Consider the following 11,587-nt stretch of genomic DNA (forward strand, 5'->3'; position numbering starts at 1 on the left):
GAAGAAGACTGACCAAGGAATGGTACCCCACTGGAAAAATCTGTCCGAAGCCTCTGTTCATTGTCAAGAGCTCCTTCACTGTAACTGCCAAAAACGATGCAGTGGGAGATGCAAGTGTATTAAAGCTTCCCTCCCATGTACAAATCTGTGTGCTTGTGATGGACAGTGCTCTCGGGATTGAAGGAACATAGCATTGCTGGACAGAATTTCTTCTGCATCTGTGTGTCAATAAGCTACATATGAGCCCTTGAAATTAATAATTTGCAATATTTACATTGTCCAGCTACTTTCAATGATGCCTCTCTGGAGTATATAAACACATAGTCCATGGGCCCAAGCATATATCGGTACCATCTGAGGAAACCAAACTTTAGGGCTACTAAGTTATTGGTAGGGACTATATGATTATTTCAATATGTGATAACTGTTCCAGAAGAGGAGCTTCGTGTATGTATTTTGCATTTTTACCATTTTACCATTCTGAGATATTGACGTTTTGGGGGAAAAAAATCACACAATGGACTATTGACACATCCCATGAAGGTAATATCATTCAATAACAGCTCAGGATATCCAGATTTGTTATCTGCACACTTACAAGCATACTTCCCATCTTGAGGCACATGCTTTAGTTTGGTATTCAAATTACGGCTGATTTGCACGCTAGATTTTGTGAAATTTTGCGGATTTATTATCATTATTTACGGAATGTTGTGTGTCCCATATGAGTGCCACAGTCCTAAGGCCAAAAAAAAAAAATGTTGCATTGGCGTAACGGGTCACTGAAAAATAGGGTAGGTCGGTCGGGATCTTTTTTTTTTTTTTTTTCCTAATAAATCCCTCCCAAAATCTCCCCCGGCTCGAGTACCACCCTTTTTGTCGGCGGGTTCTGTCCGAAACACTTCCGGGTTTTTGCGATCGCGATCGCAATCAACAAGATACTTGAAAACGATAGCAAAACAACAAAAATAGCAATAAAATAGGGTCGGCAAAATTTTTCGATAGCAAAAAAACAAAAAAAAAAACGTAGGGTCGGCGGAATTTTTAGGGTCGGGCGGGTTACGCCAATGCAACATTTTTTTTTTGGCCTAATGGATCAGCTACCCATATGTACCTGGTTTGCAGGGAAGCACAAAGGAGGACCATCCAGCTGGTTTCAACAAAGTTGTAGACTTTTTCCTTCCCCTACCCCCGAAATGCAAATTGCGGCTGAATATATGAAAATTACAATGTAGCTCAAACTTGATATAATCTTTCGCCCCACCAGAAATGTTTCAGGTTGTGCACACTGGAAAGTATGTAAATGTATTTTATAATGTCATAAGTGTATCCGACTTTCTTGTTGCATATTGCAGTGACTGGGTCTGATTGACAATGGAGTCCACTGGTGAAGAAGAACGCGCCAGGTTGCCACGGAAGCGTGCACGCATGGACTGTGCAATCCACTGTTCCGATGAGGAGGCAGACGCAAAATTGGTGTCACCACAAAACATTGAGTCTTGGAGAACTCTGCTGAGAGCTGCTGAGATATGAAAGCATGCCCCTATCCTGAACATGGCCAAATACTTACCCGAGGGAGAAATCCCACCAGTACAGTACCATCGCAAGTGCCGCAGCATTTTCACCATGAAGAAACTTCTTGACTCTATCATTGCCAGAGAAGATCCCAGAGGCAAAACCGCAAAAGACACTCCCAGGAGGTCATCTAGAGAGGCGCCCAGCACGTCAAGGGTATATGATGAACAGTGTATCTTCTGCGAAAAAGCGAGCAAGTATCTGAGAGGTCAAAACACCAGGGAGCCCCTGACACAATGCGCCGAGTTACGTGCTGATGACAGAATCAGGGCAGCAGCAGTCAGGAAACTAGATAATAGGACGCTTGCTGTTGTGAGCAGAAACCTTGTTGCTGCAGAGGGCGATTACCACAAGTCGTGCTACCTTTCGTACACAAAAGATCATTCCACCAGCGGTAACATAGAAGGTGAGGAACAAGGCGAAGACATTCAAGCTCGACAGTATGAGGCAGCAGTGAAGCACTCCTACAGTGAACTCTTCAGGTACATTAGAAATGAACTCTTCCCCAACCCCGAAGTGTTACCCTTGAGAGATCTAATTTCCAAACTGGTGACATGCATGAACTCCTGTGGTATCAGTCAAGTCAAAGATTCAACGAAGAAACACCTTCGTCGTAAGCTTGAAGCTGAGTTTGCGGGAGCACTGCACATATTTCCGGACAGCAAAGGAAAAGTTCTTCTTTATCCAGACAGCCTTTCGATGAGTGAGCTTGCCAAAGTGACAGATGCCTTGAAGGTGGAGTTACACAATGTGACCTTTGCCAACACTGGAGATGTCATAACCAAAGCAGCATTGAAGATGAGGGACGACATCAAGAAGCAAGATGTCACTCAAATATGGCCACCAGATGTGGAGCATCCCGGAATCTGTGACCAAGCTCCTGAAACCAATGCTGACAGGGGAAAAGGAGTGCACAGATCCATCACAAAGGGTCACGCGACTTGTCAGCTCCTTTGGCCAGGACTTGGTCTATGCCGTTTCTGGCGGCAAGAACATTCCAGCGAAGCACATCCTCCTACCGTTTGCTGTGAAGTCCTTGACGGGGAACGTAGAACTGATTAGTACACTGAACCGGCTTGGCCACAGCACTTCATACTCGAAGGTCGAGGAGATCGACACAGCCCTGTGTCTACAGAAGCTGGCACTGTTGGAAAGTGCTGGAGCTTTGCCGGGGAATATCTACCCAAGTGTGTTCACTACCCTGGCTTGGGACAACATCGACCGGCTTGAAGAAACTGTCAGTGGAGAGGGGACATCTCACAGAGTGAACGGAATTGCTGTCCAGGCGAAAGTCATCGGACCTTAGCCACTAAAAGTCACTCCCACCGTTGCCAAAACAAAGAAAAGGAGTATCAGCGCTGCACCACTGATGCTGGCCACATATAATGCTGGGAAGCGAGTGGGACCATCAACCACAACATGTGTGGATGCTGACACTACTGCCATAGTCCAGGTTGCCAGGAGAAAGAACAATGTCTGGCTTCTTGCTCGCAGGTCAGTCCCAGGGTCTCAAACAGTCAGCAGCTGGACAGGACTCAACATCCGTGTCCGAGATCAAGTGCCAGTGATTCAGGACAATATTGGCTACCTGCCCACAATCAATGGTCCTGCCACACAGATGTCCACTGTCAATGAAGTGCTGAACCAGTCACTCAGCATCATGCAGTCACTGCAGCTGACCAACATCATCTGCGTATTCGACCAAGCACTCTGTGCCAAAGCTGCTGAAATAGCATGGAAGCAGGAAGACAAGTTCAAGAACATCATCCTCAGAATGGGTGCATTCCACACCATATGCAACCTGCTCTCAAACATTGGAAAGAGGTTCCAAGATGCCGGTTTGAGGGACTTGTGCGTCGAGTCAGGCGTGATTGCCGAGGGTTCCATAGCTGGGGTGATGGAAGGCCGCAAGTGCAACCGTGGTGTGAGGCTCCACAAGCTTGTGTACGAAGCATTGATGAGGCTGGCCTGGAAAGGATTCCTCCTATGGCAAGAGGAGAACCACATTGCAGACCTGCACCACCTGGAAGAAACCCTGACCAGCATCAGCAACTTCTGTGATAACATGTCAGATGTCGTTCAAGGAGGTGCTGAAGAATAACTCATGCGTCTGCACCATGGAGCTATTACAAGTCTACCTCAACTACCTCAGGGATGGGAATGGTGATCTCTCAGCATTCTGGATGTCGTATGTTTACATGGTGGAGATCATGCTGGCACTCCTTCGAGCATCCAGAGAAGGGGACTGGATGTTACACCTCGCATCCATCCGAGAGATGATTCCATGGTGCTTTGCCTATGACAAGCTGAATTACGCCCGATCCCTACCCTACTACAACGCACAGATGTCCCGACTGCCGCTCGACCACCCCGAAGTACATGCGCACTTCATGGAAGGTGGCTTCTCGGTTCAGATCGGCACCACGAACCCATTCGGACGGATTCCCATGGATCAGACGATCGAGGAGACTGTCAACAAAGACACACAGACACCTGGAGGAACGAAAGGATTCAGCCTGAATCCAGGAGCTGTGAGCCGATACTATCTGACGTCAGATTACCGCAGTATGTACCTTGGGCACCTGAGGGATACGGTAGGTCGAAGTCACTCCCAGCTGAACCATCCAGATCTGCAGTTACCTTGGATCCGGAGGGATGAGGCTGACATCTAATCCTTGGTGGATCTCATGGAGAACAGCTGGCTGGATCCACTGAGTCCTGATCAAGCACAGTTTGTCAGCTTGTCGACCGCGACTGTTGCTCCTCCTGATGTTGCCAATGACCTCCTCGGGGCTCGCACGGTAGGAGAGGAGGAATACCAGGATTTCAAGAAGAAACGCCTGGAGACAAATCCACCAACTGCACAGTTCAATGACAAGATGACAAAAAGGAACTTGAAAACATTCACCCACATCCGGAAGAAACCAACCAGCAAAGCGCAGGCCAAAGAAATTGTTCTCAAGGCTGACAGGAACCTGTTTGGGCACATGATCCTCGTTGCTCAGTCGAGATCTGCACATGAGAGATGTCTTGGCGCACCCCCTGGGGCCCTTGCCATGGTCAATTGCTAATGGCGATGGATCTCTGTGGAAGACGAACAAAGCAACCCTTGCCAGAGAGCTGGAAAAGAGTATTTCTCCTGCTGAAGTTATTGCAGAGCCATCAGCAAATGTCATTGATGGCATGAGTTTGGTACAGAAGATGAAAGGGAATGACAAGACGTTTTCACAGCTGGCTGAAGCGATACTGTCAACGGCTCTTGATGATGGAGCCCAGAGTAAACGCATTGATGTTGTCTTCGATGTTTACCGAGAGACGTCCATCAAAGACGCAGAGAGATGCAACAGAGGTGCAAGCACAGCAATCCAGTTCAGGAGCATCGCACCGGGCCACAACATTCAGCAGTGGAGGAAACTGCTCTGCAGCTCTTCCAACAAGGCAAGTCTAATGAAGTTTCTGGTAGAGGAGTGGAAAGAACCAAAAAGCAGGGAGAAACTGAAGGAAAAGTTGCTCTATGTAACCTGCAAGGAGGTCTGCAACAAGCTCACCAAGGACCACTGGGAGGAAGTGGCAGAGCTGAAGTCCACGCAGGAGGAAGCAGACACCCGAATGCTTCTGCATGCTCTGCATGCAGCAGAGGCTGGGTACAAGGCTGTGGTGATCACTGCCGAAGATACAGATGTCCTCGTGCTGTGTCTTGCCTTCAATAAGGACATCCCATGCCCCGTGTATCAGAAGTGTGGTACGCAAACCCGCACACGGTTCCTAGACATTGACAAGCTTGCTAGATCGATGGGAGACAGTGTCTGTGATGCCCTGGTTGGACTGCACGCGTTCTCCGGTTGTGATACAGTCAGTGCCTTTGCAGGCCGGGGAAAGATGGGCGCCTTGAGGCAAATTAAGTCGGATAAGACCTACCAAGAGGCCTTCAGTCAGCTCGGTCATTCATGGGAAGTATCCACCGAGCTCTTTCAGAAGCTGCAAGAGGGCACCTGCCACATGTACGTGCCGTCTACCAACACCACGAAAGTCAATGAACTCCGTCATTAACTCTTCTGTGCCAGACGGGGAGAGATAGAGTCCAGTCAGCTTCCACCATGTGAAGACTGCCTCTTCATGCACGTCCTCCGTGCAAACTACCAGGCTGCTATTTGGAGGTGCTGTCTGCAATGCCAACCCTATGTTCCAAGTCCCAAGGGTTGTGGATGGACCACTGATGATGATGGGAAGCTGGCCATCGAGTGGATGCAGGGTTCTCCAGCACCGGATGCAGTGTTGCAACTGCTTTCCTGCAAGTGTGGATGGTCGTGCAAACTCCCAGACTGCACGTGCCTTGCCAATAGCCTGAAGTGCACTGACATGTGCAAGTTGCGAACCTGCAGCAACCAGCCCGCTGATGTCGAGGAAGAGGTTGTAGACCTCGAGGACTCTGATGCTGATAACAGTGATGAAGACTAGACTACTGATCCATGGTGTGAATGTTTTGGCACAATCACAAGGACATTCATGGCTACAAATATGCATGAGTAAAACATAGTACATGAACATGCCACAGTAGCGTGGTGAAATTTGGGTTATCCGTAAATTTCACACTTTGGACGCTTGTTGGAACTAGGGTAGGGGAAGGGCAATTCCTTTAACTGTGGTAAAAACTTGTAAAATGTTCATAAATGTTTTCCTCATACAACATGTGCTTGTTGTAGGCGACTGCGGTTCAGTAGCACTACCCAGGGAACTTGTATGACAATATTATAAATTAAAATGTACTGAAAATCACAAATCAGCAACATTTTGATAGGCCCTATTGTTCGCCCCTTTCTGCCATAAAGCAAATTCTGCCTTCAGGAATGACAGAAAGGATTATTCGGATGGTATAAATAAAGCATTTCAGACATGTATTTGTGGTTTGCAGTTCATTCTAGCCCCATGTGGAAACAGCAATTGCATCATAAGTGAATGTTTCTGAGTTTGCCTTTTCGCTTTCATTATGCGGAGGGTGGGTACATTCCAGAGATGATAACTACCAATAAGCTGCCAGTCTGCAATGGTTATCACATCAAAATATGATCTATATATCTACACCAATTCAAAAATCATAACTCGGATTGGTTTCCTTCGATGGTACCGACAAGTGGAATTTCTGGCCTGGGCCCATGGACTAACAGACAAAAGGTAGACTGAGTAAAAGATTTAACATCTGCAAATACTTCAATATAAATGTTGTTTAATCAAAATAATGGGAATTAAACGAATTAAAATACCATTATTAATTATTTAAATATTTTTTTTCGATGTAAACTCAATTTCTTTGAATCATGTATGAAATATGGTGATATTAAAGCATATGCAAGTAATATCTATCATAATTTGATGGAAATGGTTGTTTTTTTTATACTGATTAATTAGCATTTGGCGGCCATCTTGGATTTTGCGAAATTACACCCAAATCTGAATTCGGCCCGTTTGGGTCTCGTTCAAGCATTAATCTATATATAAAAAAGTCCCTTTGTGCCAAATGGCATCTTGGTATCCACTTTTGCAAGATCATTTCACCAATTTACCCCACTAACAGACTTGAGCGTGGCATAGAAGGCGTCCTTCACGGTGAGGTCACTCGCTTCAGTTGGAGCATATATCGAGACCAGGGAAATGACACCTAAGGAGTGACGAATCCTTCGTCTCATAATACGCTCGTTGACCGGTGTTACCTCAATTATCATTGGAGTCAGCTTATTGGACACGGCTACAGCAACTCCTTGGGTATGGTAACCATCAGAGCGACCAGACCAATAACAGGTGTAACCACCCGCCACATTCTCACCACTATCCAGTCTCCGAACCTCATAGATAGAGTGAGAGCTGCAATACCGATGTTCAAATGCTTGAGCTCAGATCATAACAGAGACAAGTGATCATCTTCTCTTTTGGATAGGACATTCCAGGCACCCACCTGAAGGGACCGCCTCAGATTAACCTAAGGAGATGGCCGTCTGGAGGACGACACCTCAGCAACACCCCAACACACACAACCGCAATCTGACCCGGGAAAGTTACCCAATGGTTTTCCTCCTATCATCAATGAGTGGGGGTCCCGAAGGCTTTGCCTCAGTCCCGTCATCTGGTGAGCTTCCCTGCAGAGGGCAGCTGCATTGGCAGTACTCCCACAGAGTGGGTTTTGAATTTTCTTTGCGTTTTTCTTTTGCTTTGCAGAGTGAAGGGTTTTACGGTGGCCGGAGTGCAAATCCTGCCACCAACTTCTGAGAAAGAGGTACCAAACTTCCTCTCCCTTCCTCTACTCTCTCCACCACTCCCTCCCTTCCTCCACTCTCCCCATCACCCTTTCCCTCCCTCCACTCTCCCCACCACCCTCTTCACTCTCCCCACCACCATCTCCCTCCCTCCCTCCACACCACCCTCTTCACTCTCCCCACCACCATCTCCCTCCCTCCACACTCCCCACACCCTCTCCATCCCTCTATTTTCCTCACTACCCTCTCCCTCCCTCCACTCTCCCCACCACCCTCCACTCTCCCCACCACCATCTCCCTCCCTCCCTCCACACCACCCTCTTCACTCTCCCCACCACCATCTCCCTCCCTCCACACTCCCCACACCCTCTCCATCCCTCTATTCTCCTCACTACCCTCTCCCTCCCTCCACTCTCCCCACCACCCTCCACTCTCCCCACCACCCTCCACTCTCCCCACCATTCTCTCTCTCCAATTCCCCCCCCCCCAACCTCTCCTCTTCCCCCCCCTCCCCACACCGGGAGGATCTTGCAAAGGGGTCCCTCTATAGTACAGTAAACGTGCATCTCATGAAACGAAAACACAACAGCAGCAGGGAACCGTTCATTTTTCTGAAGATTTCTCCCAATTTCATTCAGAACCCCTCGAGGGACCTTTAAAAATGTAAACACACACACACACACACACACACACACACACACACACACACACACACACACACACACACACACACACACACACACACACACACACACACACACACACACACACACACACACACACACACACACACACACACACACACACACACACACACACACACACACGTCGAATAAACGTTATAAATCAGCAACCCCCCCACCCCCATTCGGAAAGCCACAAATCTCTTGAGTTCGTTAAAATGCGTTTTTTGTCTAAAAAAAAAACATAAATACATAGAATTTTATCACATTTTCTCAGGATTGTCAGCAACAGACAAAAATGATATCATTCGAATAAATCGTGTGATAGCCCCAAAGGGTTTAGCTGGGTTCAGGCCTCAAAGCAGGGGGAATTTTTTATAAACATTAATAAAATCAAAACCCGACATTCACATTCATTACAACACGAGAATCCTCAATCCTGTCACAGTCGGCATTTCTCAATCCCACCGTGTCAGCCACATGCCTCCCAGCCAGCACGAGGGGGGAGGATGAGGAGACACCAACCACAACCAAGTGTGGGGTTCGAGGAGCTGGGATGGGCCAAGAACATTCTGGAAATGCCGTGAAGTTTCCGTCCTCCTCGCCGCTTCCCCGATGTGGTGTAGCTAAGCCAGATGCCTCAAACACGTGAGAGGAGATAACGCCCCTGCTCCCCCCCCCCCGAGCCACAAGGAGGGGGGATGAGTGCTCTTAAAGAAGGTGCAAAGGCGATTTGGAGTTGGAGTCTGGCTAGTCCGTCAAGGCAGTCTGTCTGCGGACTTCGTCCACAAGCAATGCTTTTTGCCAACATAATCGTGTTCATGCCTGGTGTTGGCTTAATGGTTAGGATTATGGGCTGGTGATCCTCGGGTCCTGAGTTCAAATCCTGCTTGGCTGTTGAAGTAACACCAGGTGTAGTTGTTGCAGCCTGTCATCCTTCTGAGGTTGGCAAAATGAGTGCCAGCTTGTTGGGATGATTGAGCCATTTGAGTGTCCTTTGTCGGAGTGGTGACTTGTCCAGGATTGTGCCCAAGAGCCCAGGAGAATGGTTCGGCAGCACCAATGTTTGACACAGAGTGTGGTGCTGATGGATGGAAGCAATAGTGCTCATTGCTAACTCACCTGTCCTTTCCATTCCCCCACCTTTTGTCTGGAGTCCGTTCAAATGAGGCAAGTGGCCCTTTCACTCTTGTCAACTTTTCTGTGCTTTTTCACTGTTTATACCATTCCCTACAAAGCGCAACACTTTTTCTTCTTCCTTTTTCTCTTCAAACTGGCCAAGGCTTCTACCGAAGTACATGCGAGCCTGGCATCCAGCTTTCAGCACCTTGAACAGAGCGCGTTCCCTCAAACAATGCGGGCAAGCTACCATTGATGGCAGGAGGGGAGGCGAGGACATGAGGGGGGAGAACTTGGCCTGCGGAACAGTTGGTCAGTAGCCTCAACCGAGGTCACCGAAGGTGTCCCGTGGTGTCCCAAAGTCCCAATTCTTTCTCTACCAATATCCTCTAGATTCTCTCGCCACCTACTCAATGTATCAGTGTCTGTTCATTCAGGTGTCCAAATTCATCCATGTCTAGTTTCCAGGTGCTAAATCATTGTTTTAAGGTATCAGAGGATGGGATTGTTCATGTAGAGATAATGGAAGTGTATATATGTTGGAGATACTTGAATTGCTTTGTGATGCTAATGCTTTGATTTTTCCCCCATTTCTGTACCTCATTTTTTCCCACCACTTTTTGAACCTGACTTTTCCCATAATTTTGGCATTTCAATAGTCCTGCCATTTCTCACTTTGATTTCTCCCCCAGCCATTCCTCCCATTATTTCCTGCTCTTTTGCTTGGTTGTTTGTTGTGTAATAAATTGATGAAACTGTTGATTCACGTCCTGACTTATCATGCTCGCTTTTATTATGGGGTCGTTCACCTGGGGTGATTGGTCTTAGATTGCAAGTAGTAAATGTGGCCCACAGAGAGTGGCATGCAGCGTTGGTTCACTCAGCCAATTAGGTAGCCGTTGCATCGTCACTGGCATGGTTCCCTATCATCTTCATTTATCTCGCCAGTATGGTAAAACTGACCTTGGGCATGAAGATCTGACCAGAGGTGAGTGCTGTCGAGGGCGTCCGTGGTTCCGGGCAGCCGATATATATATATATATATATATATATATATATATATATATATATATATATATATATATATATATATGTATTGTTGAGGTTTCCCACAGGTGCGTCACAATGAGCACGACCCTCGATGAAGGAGAGGGGCCGTCTCGGCTTGATCGCCCAGAATTTACAGATCGCCGGCCCGGGTAAGTCCGGGTCGACGGGTCCTGGTAGTTTTAGGACCGATACGCCAATGGGGAGATCACGTGGGGTAGGGTTAATTGCCAACTTCAACTTACCTAAGTACCAACGTGATCCAGCTACCAGGGGTACTTCACCCTGGGCGGAATTCGTATGGAAGCGAGCCGCTTAAGCGGCCCGTGTGTGTAGCCGAGCGGTGATATCGCCGAATTCATATATATATACATATATACATTACATATTATATATACATACATATATACATATATATATATATATACATATAATTTTCAAAACACACCTGCCTTCTTCACAGGCTTATCCTGTCAAAATTTTCAGTAATTTCTTTTCCATCAATAAATGTGCCTTTTTTAACCAGTCATGTGATATAATATAAGGTGAAACCAGTAATGTTTACCAGAAAACGAGTTGGATCCATTATGTACCAGGTTCTCCAGTTACCATAGCAAGGTGACATCATTTCCCTTTTTTTTTCATTTAACTTTTGCGATCTTTGTTTGTTGGTACCTTTTTAAAATTTAACTTACATCACCCACAGCGATTTTCCTCGCTGTCAGACAATTCGAGATGACTAATGATAACGAAGGCCTTTTGCATATTTAATGTATACATGTGCTGTACAACAGCATGGATTGTAAAGACACCTTTAAATATTTAAATGATAACAAGAGTGTAAGACGAACCACGTCACGCTCTTTCTGGTTTGGTTCCCTTAAAAACAGTAAAATCGCTCGAGTTTTATAAGAG

At 46.9% G+C, this 11,587-nt stretch overlaps 2 protein-coding genes and 1 pseudogene across 2 annotated transcripts; all 3 read left to right on the forward strand.

The window, feature by feature from the left end:
* Positions 1–744: 744 nt before the first annotated feature.
* On the forward strand, positions 745–6,486 carry LOC147014732 (uncharacterized; annotated as a pseudogene).
* LOC147014733 (uncharacterized) lies at positions 2,874–3,676 on the forward strand. The gene has a single exon (XM_085852912.1). It carries the CDS (start codon positions 2,945–2,947, stop codon positions 3,674–3,676), a length of 732 nt encoding a protein of 243 aa, XP_085709038.1. The 5' UTR covers positions 2,874–2,944.
* Positions 3,768–5,632, forward strand: LOC147014734 (uncharacterized). Its single transcript, XM_085852911.1, has one exon. The coding sequence runs from the start codon at positions 4,594–4,596 to the stop codon at positions 5,623–5,625; it is 1,032 nt and encodes a 343-aa protein (XP_085709037.1). The 5' UTR covers positions 3,768–4,593; the 3' UTR covers positions 5,626–5,632.
* Positions 6,487–11,587: the final 5,101 nt, after the last annotated feature.

Source organism: Eptatretus burgeri, chromosome 13, assembly GCF_056783735.1.
Source record: "Eptatretus burgeri isolate ZD-2024b chromosome 13, Ebu_testis_v1, whole genome shotgun sequence".
NCBI lineage: Eukaryota > Metazoa > Chordata > Myxini > Myxiniformes > Myxinidae > Eptatretus > Eptatretus burgeri.

Excerpts from the sequence above, each read along its gene's own strand:
- LOC147014733 (XM_085852912.1), top strand. The coding sequence starts at position 2,945 with ATGCTGGCCACATATAATGCTGGGAAGCGAGTGGGACCATCAACCACA.
- LOC147014734 (XM_085852911.1), top strand. The coding sequence starts at position 4,594 with ATGAGAGATGTCTTGGCGCACCCCCTGGGGCCCTTGCCATGGTCAATT.